General features: G+C 42.9%; 1 protein-coding gene across 1 annotated transcript; it reads left to right on the top strand.

The window, feature by feature from the left end:
- Nucleotides 1-410: 410 nt before the first annotated feature.
- On the top strand, nt 411-16,866 carry SHISA7 (shisa family member 7). The gene is made up of 5 exons (XM_025165829.2): nt 411-961; nt 3,897-4,051; nt 7,346-7,411; nt 14,585-14,737; nt 16,247-16,866. Exons 1-5 carry the CDS (start codon nt 411-413, stop codon nt 16,864-16,866), a joined length of 1,545 nt encoding a protein of 514 aa, XP_025021597.2.
- Nucleotides 16,867-17,728: the final 862 nt, after the last annotated feature.

The raw sequence follows: 17,728 nt of genomic DNA, 5'->3' as shown, positions 1-17,728 counted from the left end.
GATTTGTTAGACTAAAGCTCTTGTCCTGGGTGATCCCAGGTTGAGGGAACCCAGCATAAATTTTAAGAAAGATGTGAGATTGGAAAACTCCATGGGGGACAGGTTTATCATCAGCAATTGGTCCTGATGGCTCTACAGTAGCTTTCTCTAACCTGATGCCCTCTGACATGGCCTTTGGGGATGTTGAGTCCCAAGATTTCTGGAAGCCAACAGGTTGGGGAAGGCTAACACATGCTGTCAGTATCAGATGTGGGGGGCATTTTGCGCTTATCCTGCAGGGCTTTTTTTAAACACTTTTTTCTTTATCTTTATAGGGTTTGCTTCCTTGATCTCTTTTATACACTTTCTAAAAGCCCAACAACATTGGCCAGCGTGGCTTGAGCTTCCCAGCTCCATACCTTCTACCCATCATGCATCAGTTGCTGATGGTCATGCTCTACGCATCCCTCGAAGCCTTGGCTGGGCACACGGCCTTAGCTGTAGTTCAGGCACCGCGTTATACAAACCAGAGTTGGGGACTGCCCAACCTCTTGGCCCATCTGAAGCGCTTGACGTCACCAAACTCTAACACAACCACTAGCACAAGCAGCAGAGCCCGGCCCTCTGAAACATGCCAAGGCTACTACGACGTCATGGGGCAATACGATGCTGCCTTCAACTGTACCACTGGGGGTTACCGGTTCTGCTGCGGCACCTGCCAGTACCGGTTCTGCTGTGATGATCGATCCAGGAGGCTGGAGCAAGGGAAGTGCCGTGACAGCCCACAGTGGTTTGCTACCACCATTGCTGGCACAGCCACTAATGGGCCCGATGTACCCAATGGGAGCAAGCAGCCAAGCAACAGCACCGTGTACGTCATCTGTGGCGTCATCAGCTTCACCTTAGCTGTGGGAGTCGGGATCAAATTCTTTTTCAGCAAAGCCTCCAGGAGACCCCACGGGAGAGAACTCAATGTGCCCAGGTAAAGATACAGGCTGAAGAGTGGGACCCAGAAGTTTTCTGACCCATGGATGGGGGTTGGATTCTACCCTTGAGTTGCTTCCAGATCTGGTCTGTCTCCAGATTAGAGTTCAATGGGATGTATTTTAACTTGCTAAGTCTAGATGCAAATGGAAGAAAACCAGCCTATTCCAGGGCAGCCTGTCTGCCTAATTTAGGGAAACCAATATTTTCTACTTTCATTAGCAGTAGCTTTTCAAGAACTCAAAGAGCTATCTCTTTCATCACATACTTGATGGGCTTGAGACAATTGGCCTTCAAAGTATGTGCTCTGTCTCAGAGCTATGGTCTCTTCCACCATCCAAGGTATTTGTAATGGTCTGTGAGGATAACCTTGAGGAAGAGGTGGAAGAACCACAGCCCAGGCAACAGTCAGATAAGAGAAATCTGAGTCCAAAATGAATTAGGGTCAAGTCTGAGACGCTTTCTCAAATTCCTTCCTTTGGGCTGAGATATCTCTTATCTGACTGTTGCCTTGTCTGTGGCTCTTCCTCCTCTTCCTCGAGGTTATTCTCACAGACCATTATAGTATTTAAGTTACCTACTCCTGGCTGCATTTTGTTTTTCATGGCCTAAGGGTAAAACTAATATTAAATTAATAAATACCATGCCTCTTTCAGAGATGTGGAGGCCCCTCACTTCATATTAAAACAATAATAGGGGAGGGAGCTAATCCTTCTCTCCCCCAAAATTCCCTCCTTTTTCAGCAAAGGTTTGCTTCCAATGTGCAGCAGACTATGGTAGGTAAATTATAGATGGGCTTCTCATATTTTATTGTACTCCCCCCGGAGATTATGTGGAAATGTTGATTGAGATCCACAGAAGACTGCCTATATCACCCAGTGTTCTCTTCAGGTAAACAGGGCATATTTGTCTTTTTTAAATATGTATTTAATTGCTTTTTGATCAATAACAAAAGAAAAAGAAGAAGAGCAAAACACAATGATAATAATGATGGAGATACATACGTTGTCAAAAAGGGAAAAAGAGCATAAAAGTGCTTAATAGGGAATGCTTGTCTAAAGTTCCAGTTATACCAATACATTGGCTATGGTTATGTAATGCATCACCAGATTTCAAACTATGTTTTACTGACCTATGATAATTAGAGAGCTTGCGTGTTAAACCAGGCTATCTTTTACAGAGCACAATGGTTAAATTCATGCGATTTGCTAAATCTGCCCCTGAAAAAGCAGTGTTATGTATAAACTTAGCTACTGATAGACCTGGCTCCAAGGCAGAGTGCAGCCTAAATCCAATTTTGGAAGGAACAGATAAAAAACAAAGAAGCAAAAGGGGTGTGATCCCTTGAGTGGGCTGGATAGCTAATCCCACGTCAGGTAGATGAAGACCAAAACTGGAATAATTCTAGAGTCAGGCTGGCTGGGTTCACAGAATGTGCTTACACTGATTATTGAATTAACCCACTTCTAGGTTGCCATAATACATTGAATCATATCCTAACCAAACTGGCTGGGTTTGCATAACATGTTGAACCATAAAACAAAAACAAACCCTAATCAAGGTTAAATTAGCTGAACAAAAGTTGTGCAAATGCAGCTGCTGGTGTGAGAGATTGGCATGAATAGGACAAGCTGGATTCCAGCAAGTGTAGCAACTAATATTCAACCCAAGTAGGCTATACAAATGTTTACAGCTACCCTTTGGGTGGAGAAAAATAATCAGATAGGTAATAGAGTCATAAAAGATTAGTGTAAGGCACTAATTCTATGTCTCCACTCATACATGCTGGTTGCCTTAAGGTTCTCTTAAAGTCACCTCGAACCATCAACACCAAGGTCTAGCAATAATCTATAGGCTCAGAGAAGCAGGGTTGAGAGTACTGATATGTTCAAGGGCAAAATCTGACACTCTTGAGATGTATTGGATTGCAAATGGTATCATCCTACATAACTGTTGGTGAAGTTGCGCCTGAATGTATCTAGATGGCAGAGAATTGGGGAATATATACACATTCTCTAATAATGGTTAGACCTCCTAGTAGATGATAGCAAAGCCCAACAATTTTTTTGTAAGCTGAATGGGTTTGCTAGAAAATTCCCCAGAATCTTCTGCAAGATGTCCAAAGTTCTGTGGCAAAAATCCTGTGATAGAATATAAGGCGTCATGAAAGTGTTCTCTAGAACAGTGTTCCTCAACCTTGACCACTTGAAGATGTGTGGACTTCAGCTCCCAGAATTCCCCAGCCAGCATGTCCACACATCTTCAAGTGGCCAAGGTTGAGGAACCCTGCTCTAGAAGATAAGTTTGATAACTATAGGTTCTGAGATGATGAGGATAATAGACAAACTGGTCTATGTTACAATGGGATTGGATAATTTGTTTCTTTATATTCATTCAAAATCTATCTTCTTCAGGAGGACAGAGAACAAGTTTTTGTCTTCTTCTATGGGACAATTCTTCACATTTTGAAGTTTGTTGACCTGCCTTCCTCATCTTTTGGTCTCCAGGCTAACTATACTCCCTTAAAAAACCTGCCTTCTATATCCCTGACCAAAAGCATTGCCATTCTTTGAAGCTATTATGGGATGCTTAGGACTGGACACAGTGCTAGACGCAGAAGGGCTTAGCCCTTGAATTTATTTTCATTTAAAACTTGCCTTGAACATGCATTTTTGACGCAACACCATCTTGCTACACTATGTTTCCACAACCTGGTGCTCCCTAGATATATTGAACAACGTGATTGCTTGCTGCATCCCATTCACACTGGGAATATGAAAGGCACCTTTTGGAAAGCTTTGGTCAAACCATTTCCCATAAATACGCAGATGATGAAATGCATGTTCTAGGTTCCTCAACTGAACCCACGTGTATACTTTGTATTTATGTTTTGATTTCCCTTCCATGAACATTTGGCTTCTTTTTCTGGCCAGAGCTTTGGTTGACATTCTCAGGCATCAAGCAGGCACCACCTCATGCTCTGAGCGCAACAACAGCCTTGTGATGAACTCTAACTTCCAAGACAATGGTTCAGCTCGTCCTCCGAAGAATCTGTACAACGCAGTGAAACCTCCCAAAAGTAGTCACGGTAAGAGACAGAGAAGTGGGGCTGCTAGGTAAGAAGGTAACTTTCAAACTAGCCATTGTAACTATGCCTTTATCAGGTGCTTACCTTGTCCAAAGGTAATTTCACAGGTGGGGCACATCTGATCTATTCTTTATTCTTTTGGCTCAGAGGACCAGTGATTTGGTGAGGTCACTGGTATGTGTTGGTCATTTTAAATATTGAGTAAAGGGGCTTATTGAGTTTTAAGGGGCAAAATTAATGGTATAACAAACTTTCTGCTTTTTTTATTTGCAAAAAAATTGCAAAAAATTTCCAAATCATACTATCAAAGTCCAGTGGTATGATCTATAAGTGCATTGGAAGATGCATTAAGAGGACTCGGGCCCAGGAATAGTAGAATAAACAATAAATCATTTCCAAATTCTTGATTAGGCTGCAAAAGTTCTGCGCAGCGGCTTAATGACGCTGAAAGTTGCCGGCCAGAAATGGTCGACGCTTCAGTGGTTCGAGTCCAGCCTTCGCGTTAGCAGGGTGAGCTCCTGTTTCCTCCCCAGTTCCTGTAAACCCAACAGTTCAAAAACTCACGTGAGTAGATAAATGGGTACTCTCACTCCGGTGGGAGGAAAAATGCTGGCGGCGCCTTGCAAAAAAGGAGTCGGGAGCAGTTGCCGGTAAGCGCAAAAAACTGTGCATGCCCAAAAAGGGCGCGAAGCAACGGAAACCCCGCCTCCTGCGTTTGCCAGCTGGGCTCTGCCCTAGGAAGGAGGCCATGGCAAACCACTTCCGAAACAATTGCCTTGAAAACTGCAAGGACTCGTCCAAGCAGTCACTGCAGAGTCGGTAACGACTGAGCGCAGATAAAAAAAAAAAAAATAGGGTGAGTGATATTGCTTGGTTCCTAAACTGAGCAGAAGCTTTGGAACTGGCCAATGGTCAGAAAGATCATTTGGCTGTAATGCCAAACCATGGTTTGTACAAACAGGACCATGAGTATGTCATGACGTTTGAACCAACACCATCTTGCAAATCATGGGAACAGCCATGAAATCAAGACAGACGACACAGGTTTTCAAGAGATACTCTCCTGGCTGTTGGTTCACTGTGTCTGATTCAACAGCCCTTGGAGACAGGGCTGTTGAATCAGACATACCATATCATGTGGAATACCCAGAGAAGAAAGGTGAAAGTTTTACTACTCATTGTTTTTCTGTAGATCTGGCATTTCCATGGGTTGGAGTCTAAACTTTGGTGAGAACAAATATTGGTTGTTAAGATCCACATGGGAGAACACCTTTGAGCTGTAAGCCTGTTTGAAAAAGAAGTGTTATATAAATGTTACTAAGAACAGAAACAACAGTGTATCTACACAATTCAGCACACTTGAGATCAGTACCCATTTTCTTAGAACCACTGAGACAACTTTTTGCCAACCACCAGCATTCTCCTGCCCTCACGTTTTGTCTCCATCCTATTTCCAGGCCCTTCCCCCCTGCAATTTCCCCCTAGGAGTATCTCATGCTAACTTCTGCAAGTTGGAGGTTGCAGCTTTTAAATTATATATGTATCAGCAGCAGGAACTAAGCTGCAAAAACTCAGGGGGAAACAGCCTGTTTGCCATGACAACCAATTCTAGCTGTCTGGCTGTCTTTATGCTGGCTCAAACATTAATATTAGGGTAGTGAGGAGGGGGAGAAAACTGCATTCAGACACAAAACTGCTGCTTTTCCAGGTAAAAAGAAACGGAAGGTGGATTCTTCTGTTCAAGAACATTGCTCTTCCTTCCCAGAGATGTCCAGCCAGGGATTCTTGACCATAGTCACTCTAATAGCAAACCCAGGTGGTGAATTCAGACAAAACTGTAGCCAAAACAAAGCAACAAACGAATGATAGGAAGGCATCAGCGTGCACAGGAGAACCCAAACTTTGCAGGAAATGGGAGTGGGTGAATGTAAAGTCTGTTATGCAGATGCTGAAATGCATCATGATGCTGTTCTTTGTTTTCTGTGTGTTTGTCTTTTCCCTGTCTAACTATTTGAAAAATCACAGTAAGAGGAAAGGGAACAGAGAATGATAGCACCAAATGAAACCTGTGAATCATAGAGAGTTGCCCATCCTCCCCCCCCCCCCCCGAGCTTCATACCTGCTTGCTCTGTAAACGTAGTGTTTAGGTTTCTGCTGTGAAGAGAATTCACCGGTGATTTCTGCAGATCAAGTTCCTCCAGTATGTGCAATCTAGGAAAACAAGTTTCAAAAGAAGCCTAATAAGATCATTTCCCTTAGCAGAGAGTCTTCTAAGCAGTGCCATGTTTAGATCCAGCCCAAAAGCTGGAAATCTGGGGCTTCCACCATCTGGAGGCCATAAATGGACTGTGGCAGAAATTGTAGCAACGATATGTTATAGGATTTAAAAGCTTCTCACACTATGGGCACAATGTTGTGGAGTGGTGCTCCAGACCAGTGTTTCTCAACCTTGGCAACTTTAAGATGTGTGGACTTCTGGCTGGGGAATTCTGGGAGTTGGTCCACACATCTTAAAGACGCCAAGGTTGAGAAACGCTGCTCCAGATAGTCATGCTTACCTTTGTCATTTTGCAGTGTTGTAGGGTCCAGAAATGTTGAGTTTTGGTAATACAGTAAGGGAGGAAAAGGAAGAGGAACGTGGAGATCAGACCTTGGGGGAGAAGAAAGGAGGCCCTGTACAGAGCACCTATCTGTGTGCAATTGGGAGAAAAGCAAAGGAAATATGTTCTTCCCTGAGGACATCACGCCCACAGATTTCTCCATCTTAGCAGGGCCAATAACAGACTTTTAGAACTGTTTAGGGATTGGGACACCCTCCCCCAACGTGGCATCCTCCAACGGATCGCAACTGCAACTCCCCAAATCCCTAGCAATCATGTCCATTGGCTGGGAAATCTGGGACCTGCAGTCCCAACGCATCTGAGGGCATCAGCTCAGGGAAGGTCTAGGATTTAAACCACTGGGGAGGAAAGTCCCTAGTAGTGAATAGGGCTTCAAAAACCTCTAGTTTAGTTGCAAATCCAGCAGTTAAAATATAAAACACTGACATGAAAAATCAGGTGAGTTAGAAAGGGTGTCTTTTCTGGTGGTATTCATAGTGCAACATCCCTTGTTTGGTGCAAAAGAGGAGGACCAAATGCATATGGTCCCCTCTGACTTAAAGCAGGCGGGATTGGTACCCATATTCCAGACCTGACGCTTGGAAAAATCTGAATGGGATGACCTCTAGTGGCTGCCTGCCGGAACACGCAGCCTGGCTCCATACATGCTTCTCTTTTGTCTTTTGCCTTGCAGATAACATGCATCACAATTACATCCATTTGAACGTCAACAGCCCCAAGCACCACACAGCCACTCTGGGTAAGTGTCGGGTGGCGTCCGATCCCTAGATAGCAACTGATGCAAACAGAAACCGTAAAAAGCGTTGGGAGAGTCCCATCAAATCTCTGGTTTATTACATACCTTTTCATACATTTATCATTATTTTACACCTACGGCTGTATTTGTATGTAAACGTGCATATATATGCCTATGCTACGTTTGAGCTGAAAAGATCCCTAAAGTGACATACAACATACACAGTCTTTTACAACCCCCTCCCCAACAGTGGATTTAGGATTCCTCAATTGTCTGCAATTTATTGGAAGAATAGAAAGTGCATACAACTATCCAACAATATGTTACCTTAAGGAGTGTTTATATCCTGGACTTATGGTCTCATATGCTGTTTTGTTTAAAAACCAGGCTTAAGTACCCCACTGGATCAAAAGGTGATTCTGGGGGAAAGCAGTTTAATCCTCTCCCCTTTGCGCTGGGGCTGGGTCATCAAAGAGAGTAGGCAGAGATGAATATGGATGCTGAGAAGAGGAGTCCGGTACAAACTGTGATGAAGAGAAGAATGACAAAATTGCAGCATCATGATGCAGACCTTGGCCTTTCTTACTTGTGTCCCAATGCCAGATGCAAGTATATAAACCAAGGGTTTATATGTTGTTTATATGTTGTTTATACGTTGTGACCATCATGATGCTTGTTTGTCTTGTCTCTTTCCATCCCCACGGGTACCTGTGAATTTGAAGCAGGAGCTTAAAGCAGTTAAGCAGTTTTGTAGGTTATCATCAAAAAAGTTTTGTAAAAAATTCCTTTAGTTGAGCTTAATTTCTGGAGATGACATGGACATGTCCATGTCGTTTAACATAGGCAGTGCCTGCTGGATGGCACCCCGGCCCATCTGGTCCAGCAGCTTGTTCTCACAGTGGCCGACCAATTGCACAAGGAAGCCCACTGGTCTCCCAGCAGATGGCCTTCAGAGGCAATCCCATTGCCATCAAGGCTAATAGCCATTGACCCCCATGGCTTTCATGAATTTGTCCAACCCTTTTTTTGAAGGCATCCAAGCTGGCAGCCACCACCACATCGTGTGGTAGCAAATTCCAAAGTCGAATTTATATTTTAAAAAATTCATTTTGTCTGTCCTAATTCTTCCAGGATTCAATTTCATTGGGTGGTCTCTGGTTCTAGTATTTTGGGAAGGGGAGAATAGCTTATCCTTGTCCAATTTATCCACACCATGGATAATCGTGTACACCTCAATCATGTCCCCTCTCATCTGCCTCCTTTCTAGACTAAAAAGCCCTAAATGTCACAACCTTTCCTCACAGGAAAGCTGCCCCAGCCCCTCGATCATCTCAGTTGCCCTCCACTGAACCTTCTCTAGCTCCACTATATCCTTTTGGGGAACCACATGGAAATGGTTTGGCTTCCCAGTCGAATCTGTAGCCCTGGGATGTTCTGGTGGTCTCCACTCCGTTCCAGGTGCTACTTCAGTCTGACCCTCTTTAGCTTTTTTGAGGTCAGGCGAGATCAGCTAGGTATTGGTCACTGCAAAAGCATCCTTGAGCAACACATATAGCGAATTGCATAGAAAAGGAAAAGGAGGTGCCCGCCTATATATATAGCTGATGCTATATTACAATATTGTAATTGGAGGACCTTCTCTTGCGTTCTAAGCAGAAATTGGCATTTTCTACTTTACTAATTTTTTTGATGTACAGAACTTACTCTCTACCCACCCAAATTATCCTTGAATAAAACCATGCATTTCATTCTTCTGTCACACTGAAAAGGTTCCTTTTTCTTCTAAAGGCACAGTATGATCCAGCTGTGTGGATGAATGTTAATACAAATTTATCTTTAAGCATAGACTAGATGTAATAAAAGTCAACTTGAAAAATGCTGCAGAGTCATGAGCAGTATTTTCATTACTAAATAATTTTAAAAAACATTTTTAAATAGTCTAGTAATTATAATAGTACAAATTATAATTGTATAAATTATAATTTAAATTATTTAAAATTATTTAACAAAGAAATCAAGTCACCTCAAGACTACAGCTAACATGCTGTTGGGTTTAAAGTCATGTGGTTGTGCTTCTTTAACCTGTTTACTTCCTTTGGGTCTAAATTTTATTTATTTATTTATTTATTTAGTTAGTTAGTTAGTTAATTAATTAATTAATTGATTTGTATGCTGCCCATCTCCCCCAACAGGTGACTCTGGGCGGCTCACAATTAAAAAATTTTAAAATTAAAACAATTAAAAATTATTAAAAATTATTTTACTAAAATGTTAAATAAATGCTCATTCACAGAAGCCACAACAAAAATAGAAGAAAATGCTGACCATTTTAATAATGACATTCCCAAAATGCCCAGTATTCACTGAGTATCCCTACAATTACAGAAAGAAGAATTAAAGAGTTAAAAGGGGGAGGGTTGGTCTTCCTTCCCTCACTCTGACAAATTCCTATTCAGACAGACGCACACCCAATTATACACTCACACACAGACACCCACACACGGCTGCATCATAGAATAAGCTAAGATAGCACACATGGGGAGACAGGAAAAATGAGACAAGTACTTTGCAAATCCCTTGGAGGTAGCACATTGCCACCAATTCTGATACGTGCCTAAGAGTGAGGGCCTGATCAGTCTTGCATCCCTGATCTTGGCCAAATGTGGACATCCAGAAGGTCCAGACTAGCTCTGCCTCTGCTGCTAGTGTCTCATCTAAACCAAGCCATGTTTTAAGAAAGGAAACATCATGAAATGACACTGTCGTGGAGTTTAATATGGGCTAAAATACAAAGGACCCTCACCCCCCAGGGGAAAAACATCCCTATGCATTTGTATCACTGCCAAAAAATGTGAAGGGCGATCTTGGGCCATCCAGAAGCTGCCCATCCTATGTTAAAGAATGGAGAGGCCAGTCTTGTGTCATGGGAGGGTATGTTCACCCAGCATACCAGGCCAATGCTGGCCCAAAAGGAAAGAAGGGGTTGTGTGGGAACCGGGATCACCCAGCAAATGTCCTGCCCGCTACTGATTATGGCCATCAGTACAGGGAGAATGTGGCAGACATCTCTAATGTTCTGCTTTTGCAGAAGTGGGAGCTGGGCAATGATGGAGGGACACAGAACAAGCATTGCAATCAAACAGGTGCTGCCCTGTGGGTCCAAAGCTGCAGAACGCCATTGTCAATATTACAATGGCATAGAAATATTGTAATTTGATCTCCCTCCCCTGCCCCCCAGGTTCTGTTTGAACCCTGGACTACTATTTTCTTAAAATAACAGCTGTAGGGAAAGGGAGATTTTCAGTAGGAAGTGAAATGGGCTTCAAGGATGGTTAAATCCTCCTCCTGTTCCTGTTGTCCTAGTCCATATCAAGGCCTCCTATCTATGCCTGCTTTCTCAGTGGAAAAAGGTGTGATGAATTCCAAGCATGGGATACAAACAAGTCTTTATAGCAGTGTTTCTCAACCTTGGCAGCTTGAAGATGTGTGGACTTCAACTCCCAGAATTCCCTGGCCAGCCATGAATTCTGGGAGTTGAAGTCTGCACATCTTCAAGCTGCCAAGGTTGAGAAACACTGCTTTATGGTAACATAATTTGCCTTTCATGGAGGGCAATAAGACCTATTCTAGCTGGTTTCTGGGGTGATGGGCAGAAACAGAGTAAATGATAAATGTAAATGGTACAGGAGTGTCCATAGATAAGGTGGGTGTTATGTGTGTATCAAAAAGTGAAGGTGAAACCACAACCATTTTACGCATGTGAAAAGGGCTGGGGCTTTGATTGAACGGTTGTGGCCACACTTTGATTTTTTGGACTCCCTCCTTGTAGATGCTCCTGGAATGATAGGACAGTACAATCCTATATATGTTTTCTCAGAAATAAGCCTCACTGAGTTGTATGGGATGTATTCCAAGGTAAGTAGGTATAAGAATAGAGTAGGAACCTTGAATGCCACCTAACTTTCTCAGGAATAAGGCCAATTCATGTCTCGACTTCCTTCCATTTTAAGATGCTCCAACCATGCTGAAGCATCCTGCTATCAGGAGATAAAATTATTTCTTGGAAGTAGGTCTTCCCATTTTGCTCAACTGTAGCTCCTAGCACCGTTCTTCACCACTGATGATTCTGACTGAGGCTGTTGCGAACTTTAGTTTAGCCACATCTGGAGGCCCAGACGTCCCCCTATTCTGGTGTAGAAAATGAGCTAAGGTTGCAGTCTTTAGTAAGGAGGAGAAGGTGGATGAAAGTAAGAAAACAGAAATGGAAGAACCCCTCACAGGAGAGATGAGCTGGCAGGAACAAACAGAGGGGTTGGCTTGCTGGAATGACCCTTCCCTCATGCCAGCTGGATTGGAGCTCAGGGACAGAAATTAATTCCAGGTTTATCTTAAGAGCATTGATCCTGGCAGCCAGGATGCTTTGGCAGAAGGGAAAATGAATCTGTACCTCAATTAGCCAAATGCCAAGACTGGAGGTTTCCTTTTCTCCAACAGGCTTGTTTTGTAGCATCGGTTTGTACTTGCCAAGCAAGGCGAGGAAACTTTAGCAGGTTTGCTGCCTGACCTTTATGCCATATGTTGCTCAGCCTTGCACAGCTTGTAGGATTGAGGGCTGCCTCACACTGAGATAGCCCATTGGTTTATGAGGCTCAGCACTGGAAGGAACAGACCTCCTCTGTTGCAGTTGAGGGTAGCGATGCAGTGACCGCACTGGATGAGACCAGGGGCTGGGCACTGCCAATGCCTTGGGGGTGCTTTTGGGGAGTTGAAGTTTTTGATGAAGCAATACACTAGAACCTATTCAGGTTAGTTTTTCCAAAAGAAGGTCTGGTGGGCCAACCCTTAGATTTTATTTTTTTAAACAAAGACTAGTGGGCCATGATCCTGGCAGGCCTATACCAGTCTTCCCCAGCTTGATGTTCTCCAGGTATGTTCAGCATCAACTTTCCAAATTCCCAGCTAGCATTCCCAGAAATTCTAACCAACATTCACCTACATTACTGTCACTGTCTTATTTTTCTACCACCAGGTGAAGTATTTAAAAGATAAACAAACAAACATTTCCCAAGCATTTTAAGTTCAGCTCTTTTGATATGCATTAGCCCCATGAAAGAAATGTGACGTGTCTCTGTTTTGTCTTGACTTTCTAACAGAATCTGTTTGAATCTGTGCTGTGTTATTTGTGTGTCCTTCCTATAAACTGCTGTTGTTTAATAAGTGGCTTTTGTTCACTTCATTTGTTTTAAATTGTTGCCCTTTTGAAGATTTCTCCCTGAGGGTGACTAATGTGCAGGAAAAAAATGTGTTTCAGACAAACCCTAACAAGATCATGAACATTGTACCTGCAATTCACATACACAAATCTGCAGTGGTTTTCTACAAATCAACCCATCCTCTGCGTGCTTGTTCAGAAGGCTTGCTGTGTTCAGTGGGGTATATGGGATCAAAGCTTTAATGAGTCATTTTCCCTATTTTCTGATAGCAAGCTGGTAATTTCTTTTTCAAACACAGTTATGACAAAATAAAAGTGAAATCAAATGAATAAGAAATTAAGAACCGTTGAGCAAGGTGGAGACACATTACATACTGAAAGATAATTTTAGTATGTAATGCTGAGCTTGGATTCAAAGGCATTTCAAAACAAAGGGTGCTAGAAGCTTTTAAATGAGCTCTATTAGTTTCTCCCTGCGTTTCCATCTCCAAAGAAATCCTTGCTACTGTCAATAATGCTGCCAAAATCCACCTGCCAAGCAAGAAAGACCAATATACTTGTGATATCAGTGGTTTCATCCATACAGTCATGGTCTGAACAGGGTCACAAATGAGATAAAGATTTCCGCCAGTTGAATGCAACTGTTGGAATTTAATGGTCATTTCCATGACTTTTCTTGGCAACACCGCAGAAGAGTTTTTTCCGCCTTCCAGTCTAGCCTGCTGCTTTGTAATTTTTGCATGATCTCCCATCCAAGGATGAACCAGATCTTTAAAAAGGCATCTAACCGCTGGCACTTGATAATTATTATTTACTGATCAACTAGCCCAACTGCTAATTGTATGAATAATGCCATGACTCTTTTGAATCTAAGAGCTAAGGACCTTGTTCTCGATTCTACCCACTACAGACAAGTAGCTCATAAGTAGGTACAAATGGAGCCCTCCTCTCCTACAAAAAAGTAGGTCTGGGGGAGAGAGAAGGGGGGATTTGTTCATTAATGGGAAGGGTACACGATCTTCACCTGCCTATGAGGCTATTAAGCCAGTGCCCTGGAACATATTGCGGGGGACACAGACAAAGGAGGTGGTTCAAAAGGACCAATGCAGGATTGCTCACCCTAGCATAAATATCTTGAGTGCAAAAGTTATGCTTCTGCTGAGATATTTGTAATGAATCACAGAGTTGCAATCATAAATGATGACCAATAAATAATGAAAGGGGACAAGCAATTTCTCATGCTGAAAAAAGTAAACGAGTTACTACAGAATCTGCCAGCAGGGAATAGAAAATAGGTAATTAAAAGCCAGTTGGTAATGCTGAATCGGGTAAGGAAACAGCTGATTTAAAGAGGAAGCTTCTCAGTTAGGACTGAAGAGGCCCTGGCCTCTTCCACCCAGTGCTAATTCCCCTGGTGTCGAGAGTTATATCAAGTTTTGATTCAAAACTCCCCTTGAAAGGCATTTGAATCAAAGCTCTCCTTTGAATCAAACCACCAAATCAGCTCGTTGGGCCAAATTAGTTCATTGGGCCAAACTGAACTGATGTTTTTGAATCAGTTCAAAGAATTGGAGGGTTTATGCTACTGTGTGCTCACTTTTATTAAACTGAACATTTGAACTGAAGCAATTTGCTGATTTGAACTGCCTGATCAAATCAACTCACCTCTTTGAATCAAATTGCACATTTGAACTGAATAGGGTTGATGCATGCGATCACAAATTTGAAGTGGGTTGTAGGTGATTTGCATACCCCAATGAGATATCATTGGAGGACAACATGGAAACCATGGGAATGGAACAGAACGTCAGCACTACCATCTGGATTCTGTGTCAGAGCAGAGTGAACAAATGATTTCCATTCCAGACTAAATGGCTAGTGTAAAAGCAACCAGACATAATGCACTAGAAATCAAGTCTACATAGACTAATGGATTTTCTCTGATTTCTCTGCCCCCTTAAAAGACTGGCACATGAATGATACCCCAAGCCATTCCTCAACAAAGTACAATACACTCAGCTGCGCTCGTTCATTTCACAACCTCTCCCATCTGCCTCCATCCTACGAGTCAGCCATCAAGTCAGAACTCAACCGTTACTCCTCGCTCAAACGCTTGGGTAAGTTGAATTATTTAGAAAAGGAACTGAGACTTTTAAAAAAAAAAAGAGGAGGGTGACAAACTGTCTTGCAAGACTATTCCTTGGGATTAGTAGCTTTTAATAAGTGATAAAGCATATTTCCTCTCACCTACATACTTATTTCAAAATCTCAGAATCTTTGACTTCTGTGTCCTTAGGTCCTATTTCTCCACGGTCTTAGAACTTTAGCACATGAGGCTTAAATTGCCACATTGAGGTTCTCTGAAGATAGTCTTGTGATTTGTCTGGGCCGTTTGTGTAGAAGGAAAACATAATTTATCATGCCAGTGGGCATTCTGAACCATATACATATCATAAATTACGCCATTCAGATTTAAATCAAAGAGTGTGCATGTGTAGGGTGCATGTGGGTGTCTCTTTTTCATAACAAAAAAACTATAAATGAGAAGAATACACACACACATGCCCAGTATGTTTCTCTGCGATCCATTGTTTCAAACAATTTTCTCCTCGTTCTCCCTGTGCTAGTGATGGAACTCAGGAAGATGAAGTGGGAAAGGAAAATAGATTTGCTTCTTTAACTTTTCAGTAACAGCTGCATTTGAGGAGATCTTGACCTCTGAATTTAGACATTCTGGCCACTGTTTTAACTTTCTACAGTCCCCTGTAAAACTCTACATTTGGTGCTCCATGGCATTATGGGATGTTTCCAAAGAGAGCAGTTGACTGCCACCAGTTAACTCACAGCTGGGGTCATATAGTGAATGAGTAGACTGGAGAAAATGGGCATGCAGGAAGTCCTACCAAGATTTCAGCCTCACTAGATTGGTATTAGATTGCTGATCTTTATACATGAATGGAACAATCCAGTAGATAAATACATAAAGCTTCTCAATCACATTTAATGTGGCCATCAAGTATGATCTGTTTCAGATCTAAGCTGTAGGATGGAAGGATAATCCTAAAGCATTAGAGTACAGCGTAAGGCTCCAGAACTACAAGCAGCTCCAGAAAATCTTAGATGCAATCCCCAGAGATCTCCGGCAACTGTTATCGAATTGTAATTAATGTGACAGACAGTAGAAATCATTAAATTATTCCATTTTAATTTTGTTTTACTATGAAATGAAATCAAATCAGGTTTGATCTAGCCACTGCTTTCTGCACGGTAGCTTCTGGCACAGCATTCAAAAGCCAAGTGGGGCCTTCAGCCAAGAAGACGTTGCACCCTCCTGCTCTCTAAAGGGATCTATATCTCTGAGATTGTTCCTTCTGAAAGAAGGCAACTACTGCAATCTGAGAAAGAATAGAAACACTGAAAGAATGCCATTGATTGGATGTGGGATTGTGTTCGTGCTCCTTAAAATGCATGCTGGGGGATGTGGTAGTTCTGCACTAAATATACAGTGCAAAGCCACCTGGGCCCATCCATCGATTTCCCTAATGTTCCTTTCTCCTGTTTGTTAATCTCACCTGTCCGCCTCCCCGTCATCCACTGACATCTCGATTTTTCTCCCTGTTGCTCAGCAGCTGAGAAGGACTTGGATGAATTCTATGCCAAGCGGAGGCACCTTGCTGAGCTGACCCGAGGGACGCTGCCCTTACACGCCATGAAGATGAACTATGATAGGGATGGCTACTCTGAGAAATCACACAATCCACGGCGTGTCATGTCACAAGAACACATCCTTTCAGACGGTGGAAGTGGAGGGGGAAGCTACCGCCCATCCCATTACGACTACACCATTCCACGAGAGCGTGTCATATCTCACGAGCACCTCCTCTCCCGGGAAAACTTGCATTCTCAGGAGCACTTGCTTTCTCCAGAGCGTCTCCATCAACACACGGGTCCCTTCCAGGAGATGCACCTGGGCCATCAGAAGGCTCTTTCTCAGACCAATGTCTGTGCCAGCAGCACCCCCATGCTTGACCACCATCACATGATGATGAAAAACTCTCACCCCACCTCCAACAATTCCCCCAAGGCAACTGCTCCTTGGGAGGCCAGTAGTAACCAGGCTGCCGCCACCCGGCGCCAAGGCTTTGCATCCAAGAGGCAAAGCACCATTGATCAAGTTCAGTTCATCCCGGGGCATCACCCAACCCAACACCTTCCTACTGGCAGCAAGAATGAGGTCACGGTGTGAGTTGTCCCTATTCCCCAACTCAGGTTGATTGGACTTTCCAAGGCCATAATTCTCTCCCCTTTTCTGATCCACCCACCCTTTATTTGGTGCTCACTATCTTTTCTTGGGGCTTTCCCCCCTATTTTTAGTCCTATGGCCTCCATCTTGGTTGATGTCAAGTCCTAGCCTGGTCTTTGCTAATGGTACTATCACAGTCTTCACTGACTTTTGATTATGTCCATTTGACCTGCCAGGTCCTGACAATCTTTGATGATGATACTGGCTGCTGATATTTAATGATATCAGCATTGTGGCTCATAACAAGATGTGATTATATCAAGACCTGCTTGGTTTCTTAGAGGGCATCAATTGTGCAGTATTAGTCAAATTTTGAAGATGGCAAAATTAGTCGGGTTCATACAATTAATGCTGCTACTATCTCTTCCTGTGTCTGTTGACATTATTGCTATCCAGATTTGGTGACATCGAGGCTGAATTGATTTTCAGTGATCAGGCCTATGGATCCTTCCAAAGCCTTGGTGATAGCTTTGCATAAGATCAGTTACCAGGCCCCATCAACCTTTGATAACAATACTAGTTTTGTCCATCAACATTTGATGGCATCATTGCTCTGGGCCTTGTCTCAGACTTTTGAAGACTGAAGACATCACTTGTGGATTTATTATGAGGTTGGCACCCTTTGCCTCTTATTACTCTAAGCGCTGTGAGCATTGCCAATCTTTGTGGACGCTCCATTGACCAACTGACACCATCGACACCATCAATGGTGTCAACACTGTGGATTCTGTCAGCTGCAGTTCATATAAGCGCTGTGGGTCTTGTTGACCTTTGATGCCCTCACCATCAGCCTTTGATGGTATCA

This window comes from Python bivittatus, unplaced genomic scaffold (assembly GCF_059951505.1).
Source record: "Python bivittatus isolate LINGU-HERP-01145 unplaced genomic scaffold, Pbiv_v1 ctg000440_np1212, whole genome shotgun sequence".
NCBI classification, from domain to species: Eukaryota; Metazoa; Chordata; class Lepidosauria; order Squamata; family Pythonidae; genus Python; species Python bivittatus.
This window is presented reverse-complemented; position numbering and strand designations above follow the sequence as displayed.